The 18,821-nt window shown below is 34.3% G+C and overlaps 2 protein-coding genes across 2 annotated transcripts; both read right to left on the minus strand.

Moving 5' to 3' along the window:
- Positions 1-969: 969 nt before the first annotated feature.
- LOC112736563 (uncharacterized) lies at positions 970-8,626 on the minus strand. The gene is made up of 11 exons (XM_072211083.1): positions 8,172-8,626; positions 7,839-8,048; positions 7,448-7,698; positions 7,224-7,310; positions 6,911-7,061; positions 6,558-6,700; positions 6,243-6,434; positions 3,573-6,130; positions 3,335-3,443; positions 3,043-3,123; positions 970-1,532 (listed from the first exon to the last, which is right to left on the minus strand). Exons 1-11 carry the CDS (start codon positions 8,338-8,340, stop codon positions 1,458-1,460), a joined length of 4,026 nt encoding a protein of 1,341 aa, XP_072067184.1. The 5' UTR covers positions 8,341-8,626; the 3' UTR covers positions 970-1,457.
- A 1,398-nt stretch (positions 8,627-10,024) lies between these two features.
- Positions 10,025-18,347, minus strand: LOC112736564 (V-type proton ATPase subunit a1). Its single transcript, XM_025786070.3, has 18 exons — positions 17,931-18,347; positions 17,246-17,290; positions 16,651-16,770; positions 16,332-16,439; positions 15,927-16,040; positions 15,640-15,813; positions 15,342-15,479; positions 14,734-14,841; positions 14,498-14,605; positions 14,153-14,301; positions 13,784-13,937; positions 13,272-13,432; positions 12,226-12,432; positions 11,954-12,137; positions 11,781-11,864; positions 11,257-11,453; positions 11,116-11,175; positions 10,025-10,670 (listed from the first exon to the last, which is right to left on the minus strand). Exons 1-18 carry the CDS (start codon positions 18,060-18,062, stop codon positions 10,466-10,468), a joined length of 2,448 nt encoding a protein of 815 aa, XP_025641855.1. The 5' UTR covers positions 18,063-18,347; the 3' UTR covers positions 10,025-10,465.
- Between the last annotated feature and the right edge of the window lie 474 nt (positions 18,348-18,821).

Consider the following 18,821-nt stretch of genomic DNA (forward strand, 5'->3'; position numbering starts at 1 on the left):
GTGAGCTGAATATTCAGAACATTTTCTTCTATGGTTTAGAAAATTAGGTGCACCGTGCACGGACCATAGTATAACTAGATAGGAATTACTGCATTACAAAAAGTGGTGGAATTCACATTGCCTTGTGTTTGAGAATTTTAATCCTAGGCTGAAATGCAGCAGAGCGTCTAAAAGTTTTTTTTTCGTTCTTTGGTCAGTAGAGCGTCTAAAAGTTGAGGCATAGCAAATGCTAATGCGTATCGGGAAAAACAAAGAATGTACAACATTCTTTGAAAAAAAAAAAAAAAGTCAGGTAACAAACAGTTTCCAGGTTTTCATTTTTTAGCTTTTATATTTTTTTTTCCAGAAAAATAATTAACTTCATTATTATGTTATCTTTTTAAATGTGAATTATTGATATAAAAATATAACAAATTAAGAGTTAAAATTTATTTAATTAATAAAAAATAAGTCATAAATTTTTGAAAAATTTTAAAACTATATATATAGCCTTTATCGTTTGAATATGTCTCATTTTAAACTTTAGATTTTAAAGGTTAATACCCTTATCAAAGATACTGACGTAACGATAATAAGTTGACATGTACTAACATGTAAAGTGAGTTTTGATAAAAGTAATATTATTTACTAATATTTTTAATATTATTTTTATTCGCAAAAATATTTCTTGAGTAATAATTTTTTTAACCATTTTGTATTTTGTTTTAATTTTATTCTAATATTTTATCATTTAAATGTGTTTTAATATTATAATTTAAACAAGTATATGTTGAGCGTTAGAAATAAAATTTACAAATTAAACAATAAAAAAAAAATTGGGTAACAACTTTCACTTGATGCTCATCGGTTGCTAATGTCAAATCATTGAGACTTGCCTCATTGAGCCTCATTTTAAAACATCTATGAAGATTATAATCTGATAGGGAATAAAAAATAACGTGTGGGATAAAAAGAACCAATATTAGAGCAAAAAAAATTATAACACGACAATATAAACTGATTTTTATTATTTATATACCTAATTACTATTATAATCCATGTATTTAATAGAAGTACCTAAAACATATCCAAATTATATTATTCATAAAAGCCATTTAATGATAACTAAACAAACTATATAGAGAAGATACATGAAGCGTTGACATTAGATCTTCGTAAATCTGCGAAGGATCATTATTCAGTTTGTTGTTAGTCATATTCTACAGATAGTGGAAAATCATAAAATATATCATTATACAATTGTAAAACCAAGTATAAGTATAACGGATATCATTTACAGTTAGTGAAAATAAGCTTTTTTTTTTTTTTTTAAATCTTTTTTGCTCTTTGAAAACATTTTCATGGAGCATCGCTCCTTGCTCCATACAACGTGTCTTTAGTTAAAGAGACCAGCAACGAAGAAAAAGTTAGTGATTGAAGATATGATTGTAAGATCAAATCACAAATCAGAGTTTTTGTCATGAGGAATCGGAATGTGGGATATTAGTGTGTTTCGTACAATCATACGGTCCAATGGCTTGATGTTTACGAACCTACAACCGAAATGAAACAAAGAAAGCAAATTAATATTTATACCAATACCAATCCAAATACCAAGCGCAAATCAGATTCAGAAGTGACCAATGATCCGTGAAGAGCTTCCAAAGTTCATAAAATCTATTTATAATATATTAAAAAAAATTAAGATAATTCTACAATTATTCTTAAACATTTAACATCATTTTATCTGGTTACACAAATTTTTTAGATGGTATAATATTTTTTAATCTATATGGGTATATTAAGTTTTGTTTTCTTCATTTACTCTTTTTAAGGTGATTTAATGATAAAAGGTTATGAAAAAAAATTAATATTAAGAACACTTATTAAATTTTAATTTAAAAGATAATTATTCCCAATAAATTATAAAAAATCACAACAAAAGACAAGACAATTCGTATGTGCTAATGTATTTTTTGACGAGAATTATTATTATTTTGAAAAAATTCATCATAAAATTGGAGAAAAGACTCAAATAAAAACATCGATTTAACACAATTGTGATTTTAAAATTTTTGAACGAAAATTCTCCACAATGTGTTAAATTTTAAATACAAAATTTTACCATCAAAATAGAAGACTAAAACCTTAATAAGAGAAAATCAATTCATATAGAAGCATTTAGAAAAGTGTAGGATTTTTAATAAACATTTAATTTTTTTATTCAAAAAGTGCGTATCTTTTCTAATTTTTGAAAATAATTATTATTAACACATTCATATTTACTTGAAACCATATTTAAATTCACAAATTAGTTATCTCATGCAATAGTTTACATATACTCTTTAATTTTTGGATCTATAGTTACAAATACAATTTTATTTCTTTTTCTAATTGTATTTATATATTGATATTATTATTATTAATTTTTTTATATGAGTAACAATTATTGATAATATCCATTTTGCTAATCATAATTTTCTTTTACAAAAATAGTTTATTCTTGTAATTAGAGAATAAATTACAAAAAAAAAAATCAATAAGATGAATAGTTATTTTTAAATTTCAAATATAAGTAATTAATTAATATATACAAATAATTTTAATTAAATATAATCTTTTCAAATAACTTAATAAGGATAAATTAAATATTCATTTTTATAATTTTTATTAAATACTTTTTTAAATACAAATTTAATTATTTTAGTTTCTAGACATGTTTAAATTTAGTGTTTAATAATAATAATAATAATAATAAAAAGCATATGGCGCGAGTGCCTACTTCAAGTGATGAGAGTCATAAAAGAGATTAGGGTGATGTACGTTTTCCTTTTTTATGTATGGGCCTAGGCCCTCTACTTTGACCAAAAACAGAAAGCATGGTGGAGTTATGCGCTTAATTATAAGCTCAGCATTCAATTTTGAATTCGGTAAGGCGACATGCTTTTGGTGGTTGGGTTTTCATTATTGTTGCACCACTATGTGTCCTTGTATGTTTTGTATGGGTTGGGTTCTGCAGCCCATATCTGTCCAAAAAAAAAAGTTAGATCAGAATGAACCTACCGGGGACCAAGGACTTGGTTCTTGCTGAGGCTTCTCAGGGGGGGAATTTTGTACTGCACCGCCTTTCATTGTAAGAATCTCCTGTAAACACCGTAAATAATCAGACATTGGAAATCTACGCCATAAAATGAATCAGATTTCTTCGATTCAATTATTATATTGACGTGTAATAATAATGAGTTAATTGCCATATACGATACAAACATGAACATTTGACGTAACCCTATACAAAAGTATTACAAAAAAAGAAATCGAGTTTAGAAGCAAAATTGAGGTCAGGAAATGCGATTACCTCTCCAGCAGCTTCAATTGCAGCTAACCATTCATCAGAAAACGGAGCAACATTTGGTGGAATCTTCACAGAAGGGACTTCCGGCTTGCTTTTCGTCGCAGATTTCTCGCTGCCATTCACGAATTTAATGTTACATCACAAAATGTGCAGAGTATCCAAACTATGTTGTACATGTAAAATTGAAAAGGTTGCCAAAAGATAGAACAGCAAATTTTATCGCATTAAATAAGGTACTCACTGATGAGTTATTTTGCTGCTTTCTTCTGCTAAATGAAGGCTGCCAGTTGTCTGATTCTGAGTGTCAATATTAGTGAACTCATGATCCTCAAGAATGTTATTTTTCGCTTCCTGGGAACTAACTTCGCTCCCTTGTGGGATTCTTGTGTGAAAGGGCTCATTATCTGAAGCTGGTAACTTCGAATTTTCACTAGAAGAACAATGCACATCAGATTGGCAAGTAACTACCTCTTCGGTGATATCTTCACTGCTTTTTATGAAGGAATCAAACTCAGCAGACACAACTTGATCATTGAATTGAACTTCTGTTGGCAATATGTCAGTGGAACAAACTTTCATATTACCAATTTGCAGGCATTCTAACCTGTCATCCGCTTCAAGATTTCCATCTTTGTACTCTGGCGTTGGTTGTGTATGATGATTTGAATAGTTGCTTTCACTTGTAGAGATAATGCTTCCTTTTGATGCACCCTCAAATAGATTTTGGTTCTTGATTTCTTCAGAGTAAGCAGTATTTGTAGTCTCCCCATCACCCTCCAAGTGCATTATGTTATTAACATGCTGCGAATTTGCATAAACAACAGTAGTCCCCTGCAGTTCCGAAAGATGAGATTTTTCATTATTGTCAATATCACCCACCGACGGAAGCTGATCATTGGCAACTGAAAGACACTGTTCACTGTTGCAATTATAAATCTCAGGATTTTCAGCAAAGTTCAGGGGCTGTACATCTTTCGCAAGTGATTTCTCACTCTTGCTCATAGTGTGATCTAATTCCGTGACCGACTGAGCTGGTACAATGAGTTGCAAAAAGCGGGAGGGGTTTTCAGATCCACTACAAATAGAGTTTTCGGTGTTTGAAATGAAATCTTTGGTCGCACCACAAACTTCATTCTCATCAAGCAAGTGACCGTCAGTTTTCACCAAACTCTCATCTTCACAAACCATTTTGTTTGTTTCAGAATCTGAATGTGAATCAGCTCGTTGCTCAAAATTTCCTGGGACATCATGGTGATCATCTAATTGTGTTGAAGTGTGCCTAGAAGAACCATCATCTCCAAGCTGCCATTCAGGAAGTATATTAGCATGCTGCTCAAAGTTTCCTGAGACATCATACTGATCATCATAGCTCATAGAGGTATCCATTGAAGAATCATCATCACTAAGCTGCCATTCAGACATGTTGCAGTGGTCATTAATCAACATATCATTTGCCCTTGAGTCACAGTCAGCTTTCACAAAGTGAATATTTTCTGTATTATTCTCACAAATTGTTCTGCTTCCTGGAGATACATTTTTTACCTCACCGTCACAAATACTTGAAACAGCTATGCAATCGTCACACATCCTATCCAGTTCAATTGGTTGAGTGCTATTATCCATTGCTTTTGAATCAACAATCTGGTGGCTTGCTTCATCCACTGATCCTGGAATGGAACCTGATTGATCATTGAGTGAATGCTGGCGGTATTCACTTTCAACTACTTTTGGTTGACTTTCACAACCAACACGAATTTCTGGTACAGACTTCTCAAGGGGATGTTTGGAGGATACAGTTATCACACAAATGACCTCAGAAGTATTTCCCTGGGATTCATTTTCAATTTCTGAACTAATTTCTCCTATTATACTATGATTTGGAATACTGATTTGTTCCCCCTCTAACTGCCGATTAACTACCCCTAAAATACTTGGGGTACTGACGCTGCAATTGGCCAAGGGATTCCCATTCAATACATCCGCTTGTGCAGCATCTCCTTGTTTGTCATAACCACCAGCATTGTCATTTGCTTCTGCAGTCTTGACACAATTGTGTTCCTTGAATTCTCCAGAATGTCTTGTATCGTTGGAAGACTTGGTATCTTTTTGCTGTAGCAAGAAGCTTTCATTAGAAGTCAGAACATTACTAGTGACTTGTTCTTCACCTTGTACCACGGCATCTGGCATTGTATTGGAAATATTATCTCTCTTTATTAAAGTTCTATGCATGCTATGATGGATTATGGGCTCTGGTTCTTGAACTACCAACTGACTCGCACAGGACAGAACATCATGTAACGTGTCTTCCAAAGGGAGGTCAACCTCTTTCTCCAACTGCTCATGGCTATGACTACTCTTTGAAAGAAGCTTCTTTTCATGTCTAGGGGGTTCCATGTCCTCCATGTTAGAGACACCTTCGCTTTTGTGTAGTTCTGCTTGTTCTTCAGATTTTAAGTCAAAGTGTAGCTCTGCATTCATGTAGTTCTGCTTGTTTTCAACCATTTCTTGCTCACTTATCTTTCCAGGGACAAATGAATGACTTTCCACTACTGATGCTGTTAAACGATTACTATTTACTTCAGTGCTTGCTTCTGACCTTACATCTGGCAAACTGAATTTCTCAGTGCAATTATTTATTGTGTTTTCAACAATGTCAGACCCTTTACTAGATACTTGTGGGAGTCTTGCCTCATCCATACAATGTCTTTCCAACTTCCTTAATTTGGGAAAATTATTCTCTTCAGGTTTGCAAGGTATAGAGCTTTTCTGTAATTGGCTGTGTGAATTGGAAGATTTGGCCTGCAAAGCAGTTGAGTTATAAATAATTAAATACGAGATCATACGCATAAGCATCATTTTACAGATGTATAGACTTAAGTATCAAATATGGAGCCAAATAGGGAAGTTATACCTGAGAAAAGAATCCCAATGAGGGAGATGGCATCCTTAGGCCTGATGGTTTTGTTGTCTGAAGCTGTCTCACTTGTTTTTTCTCATTAGTCTCCAAAATAACTTGTGGGACACAAGCTTCTGAAACATTAGGTCCTCTAGATCCTGATTGATGCTGTCCAGATGGTACAGATTTTTCTGAGATTGAGCTATCCTGTGCATGTTCAAAAACATCAAGAGAATAATCGCATGCTTATTATTTAAACTAAAATGACTAAACAACTGATGAAGCAAATAATATTGAAAGCTAAAGCCTGTAGAAGGTTAAAGTTCGAACCAAATGCTTTCTAGCTTCCTTGTTGACAGTTCTGGAAATTGAACATTTATCAGCCTGATCAACTTTTGGCTTATTTGGCAGTGGCACAATTCTAGGGTTTTTTGACAAGCCTTTTGCTCCAGCATACTTTTGGATATTAGTAGCTGTCGAAGAGACACAAAGTCAACAAAACACAAGAAATTTATTCATCAAATTGAGATTAAAAACCTCAATCAAATTGAATTGGATGACTTTTCGATTTCACATTATAATTATTAATACCATACAGTAATAGTTTGCAAACATATCTCTCATATTTAGAGTGGTCAAAGCACCTATTAAAAAAAGAAACAAAAACAAATTGCAAAGCTTACCCGGATGTGCATTGTGATTTCTCTTAGGTAAACTTGTGATCAACGTTTCTCTCCTGGGCGTATTTGCAACCACCGATGCATTGGATTTTGGACCAATATTAGTGGCTTTTGATTCCCTATTTGTTGCCTTCACTGGTTCAGGTCTTTTCAGTTTTCAAAGGAGTCAAGGTCAAGGCGTAAAGAAGAAAACCTTTCTATAGTTAAAAATGAAAAGATGCAGAAAACCAGAAACACAAACAACTCAATAAAATAAAATAAGCAAAACACTAAACACCTACTTAACATATAATCTAGGCAATCAATTGCAAGGATATGAAGATGAAGCTGCTGGCCGGAGACACACGTTTCGTTTAGGTCTATTCACAACAGTATCATTGTTTGCAAGCACCTTCCGCTTAGCCTAACAAATCACATATGGTAATCCAAAATCAAATATAAAAAAAAAGGTGCATATGATAGATCATAGATATAAACAAAATAATTAAAAAAAAAAAAAAGGAAAACAACAACAGCAGCAGCAGCAGAATAGAGACTAACCACAGAAGCAAAGGCTTTAACCTTGGTTGATGCTCCAGATTTGGGAGATAGAAAAGCAGCAGCACCAACGCTTCTATTTTCAGTGCAAACAACACCTTCCGAGGATTGCTTAAACAAATTATCTTCAATTTCCTTAAGTGCTATAGAGGCACTAGCTGGCTCTTCCTCGTTGATAGCTTTCAACACCGTGTTAGGCCTCTTAGGAGTGGCAGTGCCACTAATCATCGAAAGTTCCAACGGGTTCAAAACACCTTAATCGATTAACACTCAACATTAATAACTAATTATTAACTATAATTTAGTAATAAATATCACCTTAAAGTGTTTTGCCGCTAATATTCCTCAATTTTTATCGATGTGAATCGAGAAATAGTAGAACTGAAAATTATACCTTCTTCCTCGAAGAAAGCACGATTCCACGCCAAGCTTTTTCGCAAATTGTAGCCTCCTTCTTTCTTCTTCCTCTTCATCTGCTGAGGCTCCATGCTGAGCTTTGCCGCTTCCGGTTTGTTGTTCCAAATCACGTTCTCTTTGTTGTTCTTACTGTCTTTCTGCGTCGCGGCACTGGCGTTTTCGGAGTTCACGTCACCAACCCTACCATCTGCGGCATCACACCATCAACAACCGCAGAGGACTACTATTTGAAATCATCGACTTCTTTTGTGAAAATTTTAAATGAAATTGGAAATAACGTAATTTAAGAGTTAAAGTACGAAGCACTAACTTGTTCGAGGGAGAGATCGGACAGATATTAGAGGAGAGCAGGAGAAGACGGTGGACGCGGCGGCGGCGGAGGAGACGGCAGAGTCACCTCCGGCGGTGGAAGCATCTAAGAGTAGGGAATCGTCTTCGGCTGTGATTTCTAAGAGTGGGATGTTAGAAATGGAATCCATGATTTTTCTTCTCTTCTCATCAGTATCGCAGTAAATGCGAATAGATCTGGATTTGGATTTGGCGTTCGGTTACGGTTATTATTATTGTTGGATCTGAAATTTTGAAACGAAGGTTGAGCGGGAAGGGAACAATCACCGTCGCTTTTATACGAGGGTTTGAAGTTACATTATGAGTTCACCTAAAATAAAAAAAAAGGAAGTTACAAGATGAGGTATGTGAATTTGAAAGAACTAAGAAGGTGCCATCCAACGGTACGGGAATGAATGTGATTGGTCAATGGTCATTGAGCTTAGGAGCTTGGGTTGTTCGGTCGTTAGTTATTTTACCATTTCTTCCTATGTGGCCCGTGAAGAGCCTAGACTTCGGCCCTTTACCAAGTTGAGTGAGTCCTTGACTACTTTACCAAGTCGTTGACCAAAGAAAAACTATATTTAATTAGCTAAATCCATTTAATTATCTACTTTATTAGCCTAATGCCTTAATCTTTCCTACGGGTGTTCAGAGTCGGGTGAAATCGGACCTATTTATTAGACCCGAGCCCAGTCCTAGACTCGATAAAATCTATACACTTTCGGATCACGATTATACCGGGTAAAAACCGGATCGTTAACATTACATTACCTTGATACCTTCTCATAAACTAGCATGTGAAAATATCCAAATTTCTAATACTCCAACCATTATTTGATATGGTAAAATTCATTTAGAAAAATATAACAAGAACTAATTCTTCTCTAAAATTAAAGCATAACCGTAATCAATACTAATATTGTTTAATAACACCAAATATTTAAATTAATACAAATAATACAATATTATGCATTAGTCTAACATCTTATGCATTTTAAACATAAAACATTAACTTATAGTCTTATAATAACTAATAACACAAAATATTAAGATTTACAATACTTAAATTCCACATAAGAATAGCCATCATCCATCACTAATAACACAAAATATTATTTGTATATGATGACCGGGCCACCGGACTGAGTTCGGGTGACCCGAGCTATAACCCGGACTCTATCCGAAATAATGTACGGGTCTATTTTTGAGACATTTATCCGACCCTAGATCCAATGAAATCACACCAAATTAGATCCTAAAGTGTTCGGAGTCAGGCCGGATCTTCGAGCCAAGCCGGACCATGCACACCCCTAATGTTTCCTTCAGTTATTCTGCATTTATTTTGTTCATTCGGTCATTCCATTGCAGGGAACTCTAATATTGTGAAGGTTTTTTTTGGGATGAACAATTTTAATTTCGAACAAAATATTTTTTATGTAAACTTAATTATTTATTTAATATATTAATTTCAAGAATGTCAATCTATAACTAGGACTATTCCGTGTCTACAAATATTCACTTATTTACTCGTTTTAGTTTAGCTGTGTAGGTGCCACCATGACAAGTATCACCACTGTTTTGTGATTCCTCTCTCCGGGGCCACCAGGGGCAGAGGATTAATATATAGTTGATTGCAAGTATCGAAATAATTTTAAAAACTCAAAAGCAATAAAGACGAACATGATGATGCATTTTTATTTTATTTTTTCATACGAAAAAGAAAGCAAATCTAAGCCGAGGATGAATGTCAAATCCAAAGACAAAGCAGCGGGAACACATGACTACATCACTTGATTGTTGCAGAGGGCATGTTGAAAGGCGCGTTAATTATCCAAGAATGTTGCTAGCTATCATTAAAGAAAAAGTAAAATGATATAACTGGTGATCAATCGTTACACGAAAATGGTCTACAATTCTACATGCCAGAAAAGCCTACGCTACATTATGTGTGTATAACCCGAAACAACAAAATCCAACAACTTCGTCTCTTTACAAGAATTACTCTAACCATTCCCTTCCCTGATCTCTTCCCATTTCCTAATCTAAGAAAGAAAACCATTCTATTAAGGATATCATCCATGTCAGTTGGCAGAAATCTGTTGCTCCAGCATAGCCACAGGAAATGAGTCAGAACTTTGTGGTTAGGTTGAAATATCAGGCAGCATAACATCAAGCAAACTTCACGTCCAAGCTACCACCACACTGGATTAGTACAATTTTTCATTTTGTGATCCTCCCATTGACGTATGTCTTGACAATACACACAATAATGGATCAATTTTCATCATCTATTAAGGAGGCAAAGGAAAAAGGTTTGAACTTGTAGCCATCGCCATAGTAGAATTTATTTTGAAATTCTACCCAATGAAGACGCAGGGCATGAAGAAACGCACTCAGACTCTCCATCATGAGTAGTATAAAGGCAGTTGCAAAGGCAAAAACAACTAGCCCTATTATCCGAATGATGAGATTTTCATACCTGTTATAGGTTATTGATAAGGAATGACATCAATGATTAGGATAAACTGATGACATGAAGAATAACAATGCAACAAATAAATGCAAACATTGAGAGTGGATAATTCTGGAGCCTAAACCATGCCCACAAAAAAAAAAAAAAGAAAAAAAGTAAACATGAGAGCGTGCTTTTAATTTCATGGGAATCTGAATTAATTTAACTTAAATTTCTTCATTATCTCCCTAGATGCATAAATATTTATGGTTAACAATGGAAGTTAGATGCATGGTATTTTTCATAACACCTAGCCAGCAGAGTACATCAAAGGCCGTTCCATTGGAATGTATATTTATGGGGAAAAAATCCAAAAAAGACAAAGAAAAGTGAAGCAATTCAATAAAGGACATGAAAACAGCCCAAGTAAAATACTGTACCATATAAAGGCTTATATATAAATCAAACTCACCCCCAAGCAAGAAGCAGGACTTTCTCATAAAAAACAGTTGAAAGTTCTGAGTGAGCCAAGCTGCGAAGTGATGACAAAAATTAATGAATGAACAGCGAATGAAAACAGAAAATTAAAGAAAAAGCCGAAGCTGATTAAAACCTTAATGCCCAAAGTCGAAGATAAGATGCTGTATTTGAAACTGAGCCTAGAACAAACTCAATGGCGTGAATCATTTGGTGGACAAAGACCTCACTGAAATTGAATTCCTCCTGATGTTGCCCTGCTGAACCTGGTTCCACCTCAGGGTCCATCTCAGTTGTATTAAGCTTACCATAAGTTTGCCCTTGAAAAAATCTCTATAATAATTCAGGATAGAAGAAGATTAATTGCCTGACAAACTCAATGGCCATGTGTTATTACTAACTGGCTATGAAGGAAAGTATAGAACAAGTTGAAATATGGCAACACAAAAAAGTCAGCATAGCCTATAGAAGTAAGTAAGTTAGAACAAGCATATTTTAGTCCACAGAAAAAGATCCTGTAATGGATCTCATGTTGAGTTGAAGTTCAACCACCTTCAGCGGATTAGAATCCTAATAGGGGAAGCTCAAACCCCGGCATAATTTACACATATCAAGCTTTCAAGCAATAAAATAATAGAACTCTGAAAGCAAAAGTGGCACCTCATCATAAAGCTTCTTTAGTATAAAAGGTTTTGGAAAGAGCATCCAAGGAACTGCAATTAGAGCAGAAAGTAACAAAACTACCTGCATATAAGCCGTAACTCAGAAAAACGAGGAAATATAACAATAATATATTTATGAAGCAACAATGAAAAAAAGAACCAGAATCATACTTGAAGTACCCCTTGGCCCCAGAATAACTGATTCTCACCAAGTTTCTCAAACGGGCTTAAAAACATGTAAATCATTACATGATAGAGGTCCGCTTGTGAGCCAGTACACCACTTAACAACAATGAGAAGGGAAAGATACCCAAATAGACTGTTGAGGAAAATCATTTGTGGCACAAACTGGTACCTAGAAAGCAACATGAAGAGTAAGTTGAAACATTTTACTCAAAGGACGGCAACAATAATAGCTACATCGAGTTAGAAGAGCAACACACCTTATATCTATTGAGTTACCAAAAAAACAAGCGTTGAAATAACTCAACAGAATTCCTAAGTTCATATGCACCACACCAAGTAGAATGGACATCTTCATCTTGAGGGAGTTAAGGAAAGCCAATTCTGAACGACTTCCACGCCATCTGGGATCCACACCAAATGGGTATGTTTCTCGATATTTGACTAAACCAATGGTATGCGCATCCCTGATAAAATGTGGAGAATGAAGAAAAACCAAACAGCACAAAGTTAAGACCAGTTAAAAACAGCTTCCCAATCAAGCTCGGAAGCTGTAGAGGGCATTAACAGACAAGTGCATGTTTGCAAGGGACGGCAATAAATTATTCCTCATGGCATAATTTTTTCAACTTATAAATGAAACATCAATAATTTCAAATAAACAGAACTATAGTTTTCCTGTTAGAATTGATCCTATATAAGTATAACAAAAAATAGAAACAAATGTATGATAATATGTACAAACTTAAAACAGGGGGGAAAAGTCAAATGATATTTGCTTCAGTCTTCAAGGATAACTGGCAGATGTCATGGTAACTCTTATAAGTTAGAACTGTTACCAAATAAATTGATGGTGTCAAACGAAATGATTATTCACATTGTCGTTCACAACTTAGCAGAATGACGTGAATTGACATCAGAATTTTAGAAAATGTAAAATTCAGCATATCAAGGAGTTTATACCATAACTTCAATGTTTGAACATAGGACCTCTCCCCAAATGACATACATCCCATCAACCTGGCTACAGAACATTTTCGAGAATACCTTTGTACATAAAATGCATTAAAGAAGAGAAGGCAATCAACTCATGTTCACAGCAATAGCCAACTCCGAAACGCAATAACCAAGTTATTGAAGAACTTTTTCTTTTTGTAAATGGAATAGCTCTCAACAATAGTTTTAATAAAGAATGCACAAGTGTAATTCAAAGAAATAATAAAGACAGCATAAAATACCAAGTAATGCATCATGTATTTAGGAAATATAACAAATAAAAAATACTAGCACAAAAGTTATTGAAGACCTGCATGAATTATCTCGGCATTTGTAAGCCGACGCTCCAAATATGTGAAAAGGAACACAGAAAAATTCATTGTAGATTAACCCACAGTAGATTGAAAATAATGACATTAAAAGAAGCACATAGCGCCCGCCAAATAGCATCTCCATAAAGCTTCCAAGTCTCTGGGAGAAATAAAATAAAACTATCAGGTGTCTAGTTCCGATGCCAACTTTCAAAGTGCAAGACAAAAGTAAGGCATAACCGGTTTATCTGTATGCAATTATGTGTTTCGCAGAAAATAAATAAAGTTTTGTTTTCAATATATTTTGATCGGAACCCAACCTAGAAATTACACTCTGATGCTAATCTGCTCGTAGTAAGTGGACGTACTAGCTTGTTGAACATCACAATGATGATCTTATTAGACATTAGATGGAAAAAGAATGATGTTCAATTGATGTGTCACACCCATTATGCATTTGGTATAATCTTTCCAATGTTTACTTTATTTGTGACAGTTACAATGAAATCACCTGAGCGCTGAGCTTTTTTTCACATGCTATAAGGACTAATGCTCCAAGCAATAGGCAAATTCCATGACCCCAGTCCCCAAACATCACCGCGAAAAGAAATGGGAATGTAATAACCGTGTAAACTGCAGGATTCGCTTCTTGATATCTTGCAACACTGCCATTAAAAATGCTCGTCAGGAGTATTTTCAGTTTTCCAATAAAGTTATACTTTGTCTTATTTGTAGTGCATCCATGTTGATCTGACGGTTTATTTATCAACTGGCATAGAAGCTATTAATGTATTTCCAATTCCACGAAAAGTAATTAACTTCACTGCGTCTTTAAAGCATATATGCTACTCTTACAAACCATAATGAATATTGTGCTCACCCATATGCATCAACGATTTCCTGATATGGGCTTGTGAAATTGTTGGTCCTAAAATATGTAGGCGGAGATTCCAGTGCATCCATTGAATGAAAGATTATGCCAACTAGTGAATTGCTATCAAAAGTTGCACGTTGCAATGCCTCCTGAATCTGGAATATCATAAATGCAATCTCTTTAGTGATAAACTGATAATATAAATAACCGGTAATGTTAAGGAAACAAAAAAACAACCAGTTTTATTTAGTATTCATTAATTACTGCTAAATTTTTTTGGTTACTAAACATTTCCGATAAATAACAAAGTGTCCCAATTATTAAAAAAAAAAAGATTTAGTTGGGATCTACCTGTGCTGTTGCAGATATAGGGCACCATCCTTCCCCAACAAGACATTTTTTTGTGACATCAAAGTTTAGCATGTTCAACGTATCATAGACGGCTTTCTCTCTTCTTACCTAGGACACGATGATGAGATTGAGAACCATTACTTGAGAATAATTATCAGAGATTAGTACACTTTTCCAGCTACAACAGACAGAACAGAAAAAATCTGAGACGATGATATTCAGAAGTTAACTCTTACCATGTCCATCCATTTTTCAACATTATCTCCTACAGAAGCTAGAGCCTTATTCCGGTGCCTAGTCCCAGCATCCAAAGTAGCTTCTATGTCAGCAAGACGTGATGAAACCTATGACCACCAACTAAGCTTTTCAAATCATATTGTTTTCAATTTCCTATGTATAAGTCACAAAAGACGACATAAATGATATAGAGCAACAGAAACAATCTACTTGGCAAGGCACAATTCATTTCAATATAATTCACATTTTCTCATGATACTACTCATTACCAATGAATGATATTGCCAGAAACAAAACTCAACAGCTTTATGTTACCGTTTTCTGAAATCTTATTTAGTATATAAGGAAGCCTCATAGATTGCACACTAGTATCTGAATGCTATGATAAGGTTTGATACTATTTATTTAATGTTTCCGTAGTTTTCTTTGCCCCGTTGAAAGTTGACACTGAAGCTACAAAAGGCCCAATATTGTCTAGTGTGTAGAGCATACATGGCCCGTGTCCATTGTCATAAACTCATAATACAATATTATACACAATTGGAAAAAGGGGTGGGGTGGGGTGGGGGGGGGGGGGGAATTAATATCTTCTTAAGCTCATGTTTACCTCGTTAATTATCTGCCTCTGTTTACTTATATCTTCAGGGACAGGGTAACTATGTGCCCCAAACGCCTCACAAATTTTCAGAATCTTTGTTCTTGCTCGCTCCCCAGAGAAAAGCACCACAAATACTGCTTTCTCTATCTGGAAAGAAAACTTCAGAGGTCAGTCTTCATGCGGACAAAGAATCCATTGATCAGAAAATAAATGGAGGCATAAAATGGTACAATGATTTCTTAAATACAGAATAAGAAAATTGTAGCCGAAAATAAATCATCATTAAAGTAATAAGAAGAAAGAAAACCATCTCATTTGAAATAGGATCCATGAGTTGGTCATCAGCTGGTTCCTGATTGAACAGCATGTTGCCTCTTGTAGCACGAAACAACATCCTTTCAAAGTTAAGAACTTTGGATTTACAAATTGTGCCGCTGATAAATCTTAAACCAGATTGATTTGTTGGCTCCATACTCGTTTCCTATTAAATATACAAATAATTGAAGCGCATTCCAAGATAAATAAAATTGAGGGGAAATAAAAGGTAATAGACTAGAGGATTCTAAACTTTTGAATGATGAAATTACGAAGGACCTGTTCAAACAAAAATGGTGTCTCAACATAATCTCCTTTTGAGTTAATATTCTCCTCTAGTTCTCTCTCTTCTGGAACAGCATGGCCATGATTTGAAAATAGAACAGCAGATGCCTGAGATTTATCCATAAAATTATATCACGGATACAGGGAAAAAAGTATATAGTAAGTATTTTATATCAAAGCAAATGGATTAACATAAAATCAGAAACAATATTAGAATAAGTACAGCATTCTAGTATTTAATGCGAAGTTGTGATCAGAAAAAGCACTATTTGCTAACTAAATTCGAGCGGAAAATATTATTATAATGAAGATAAGAGGAAGCAGATGATCAACTCTAGCACTTTCAAAGAAACATGAGGTTATGAGAATATGTTCAATACTAATCACAAAACGAAATACCTTTTGCAATACAACTTTGAACTCCAAGAGTTCCATATATGATTGCTGAAGTTTCTCACTGTTAGAATTCATTTCAGTTAGCACATGTTCATGCTCAGCAAGTTGTATCTGTTTTCAGAGGAATCCAAGAGACTAAAAACGTCAGCTTCGAGTGTAAAGTTTCCACATAAAATAGGAAAATGCAGATAACTGACTTAAATTACATCATGTCATTTCTAATTTCTTGTCCTGCATCCTGAACCTATTAACTTGAATGCAAGCCCTAGGGCACTCACTGACCATATCTGTTGGGGAAAAAGCAGTAAAATAAGAGAAGGACCTCTAAATCCTCCAAGTGAATATCTGGCTGCATTACTGGATCAGAAGATACTACACCAGCTTTACTGATTTGATCCTTGAAGAATCGTAGCTTTCTTGAAATTTCTGCACATCGCTTCACCTGTTAAATACAAATGGGACTTAATATTGATAAATAAATAAATATCGACAAGTATAAGCATAACCCTGACTTTTGAAGATTGCTGATATCATATCCAATCCAAAAATAAACTATAAGCGATAACTTTAATATTTTTTCTATACACCAAGTTCGGTTTACGTAAATTCTAGAAACTTGAGGGAAAACATCTTTTAAAAAACTATTCCAAAGTTAGAACAAGTTTTAAAATCAAATCTTGAGGATTTGGATAACAATAGTCTGATTGACATGAAACGATTAATGCTATTTGTCATATTCTTCCAACTAAGTGTATTTAGCAGGAAGTCCAAAAGGAAAACCTTTAAATTCCAACTTCACCTCAAATATTGACAAACAAAAATAATACATTTTAAACTTCAATGCAGAAAAAAGACAACAAATATCGGGGTATAGAAAAACCAACAGGATTCCGGCTAATGAGAGCAGGGAAGATTACCTGGTTAACAAACGTTCTCTGAAAGGGACTTTTCTCAGCATTTAACTGTAGATGAAGAAAGTATGTTCATAAGAGCACAATTATTTTAGATCTTAGAAGAATTTTACAGCAGCAACGTCCAAACCAGGAATTCTGGGAAGGCCAAAAGCACTTCTAGAAGCCCATATATACATCAATGATTCATCAGAAAGTAGTAACTACTTAGGAGAGACCTCCTATAATTATAAACATTCTAAAGAAGTTATGAACGACGAATAATATAACAACAACAATGAATTGTGAACTGAACTACACAATTGTTGACCAGCTCTTCAATAGTAAATAGATTCATCATGCAAAGAAATTTCACATAAACACTCAGAACGTTCGATCACAGTTTTCACTAACTGTGCATGTGACAAACAACAAGAGAAACACCATTTGCCATTACCAGATTCATTTCAACTGTGAAATTCAACAACATAGCAATCTTCAACCGTTCCTTGAGAGATACGTAAACAGTTTTTCGGTTTTCATACTGAACTCGAACAAAACGACGAACGAACTCCAAAAACAAACACGAAGAAATCATTCTTCCAAAAGTAAAGATAAAAAACGAGCGAAAAAAATCAAAATGACGGAAAATTTGTGTAAGTAAAAGAAAAGAACACGAAGCTGATCTATGAAAGAGTATTATGGAACGTACGTCTCGGAATTGGAGGAGGCCGAGTTCGCCGAGATAGGAGACGGCTCGGTGAGCGGACTCGGCGGGAATGATGAGTTGGACGAGCGTCATCTTCTCGGAGCGCATCAGATCCATCGGCGGGAGCCGTTCCATTTTCCCGGGAAACAAGCAGGGAGCGGAACTTCGCGTTTAGATCTGAGAAAAGAAAATGAAAAACTTCTCTTTGTTTATTTTTATTTTTATTTTTTACGTGCGAAGAGTGAGAGGTTTGGAGTGCGTGTTTTTCCCTTTTTTTTTCTTTTCTTTTTTTAAGTTGGAGGCATAGGCATCGGAGTTGATGAAGATAGTGCTTGCAGTTTTGCAACTGTCATTGCAATACACACACGAACACGATGGAACGTGATTGAACGAACTTGGCGAAAAATAAAGAAATTCAGTGTTTAGTGTGGGAGAAATTACAAACAGAAAACATGGTTACTCTCTATTTCAAGTTGAGACTTGAGTCCATCAACTTGGATGGAAATGGTTACTCTCTGTTTGTAACTTTGTATGTGTTTGGTGTTTTTCAATCCACTTAAAAAGAATGTATATATGTTAATTTTAGGATTAATTTTTGTGTCATGTGACTATGAGAAAATAATTCTTCCCAATTTTTTTAATAATTCAAAGAATAAAGTGTAATTTTTTATTATTAATTTTATAATCAAAAAAAATATTAAAAAATATTAAAAAATTAAAAAATTATACTTTATTTTTTTAATTATTAAAAAAAATTGAGAGAATTTATTTTTTTTAACTATAAACCTTAGATAATCTTAGGTGAGCGGGATAAAAGGACTACATTATATTACATTTTCTTCTCAAGTTGCTTTCTATTGTCGTGTGAAGTGGAATTAATTTTAAATTTAGGCT

Source organism: Arachis hypogaea, chromosome 13 (genome assembly GCF_003086295.3).
Source record: "Arachis hypogaea cultivar Tifrunner chromosome 13, arahy.Tifrunner.gnm2.J5K5, whole genome shotgun sequence".
NCBI classification, from domain to species: Eukaryota; Viridiplantae; Streptophyta; class Magnoliopsida; order Fabales; family Fabaceae; genus Arachis; species Arachis hypogaea.

Coding starts and splice junctions, on each gene's coding strand:
- LOC112736563 (XM_072211083.1), bottom strand. CDS start 8,340: ATGGATTCCATTTCTAACATCCCACTCTTAGAAATCACAGCCGAAGAC. Junction 6,701..6,910: donor AAATCACAATGCACATCCGG/GTAAGCTTTGCA, acceptor TCTCTTCGACAG/CTACTAATATCCAAAAGTAT. Junction 3,124..3,334: donor CAATTGAAGCTGCTGGAGAG/GTAATCGCATTT, acceptor CGGTGTTTACAG/GAGATTCTTACAATGAAAGG.
- LOC112736564 (XM_025786070.3), bottom strand. CDS start 18,062: ATGGAACGGCTCCCGCCGATGGATCTGATGCGCTCCGAGAAGATGACG. Junction 12,433..13,271: donor TGCCGAGATAATTCATGCAG/GTCTTCAATAAC, acceptor ACATTTTATCAG/GGATGCGCATACCATTGGTT. Junction 11,865..11,953: donor GGGGCCAAGGGGTACTTCAA/GTATGATTCTGG, acceptor GCTTATATGCAG/GTAGTTTTGTTACTTTCTGC.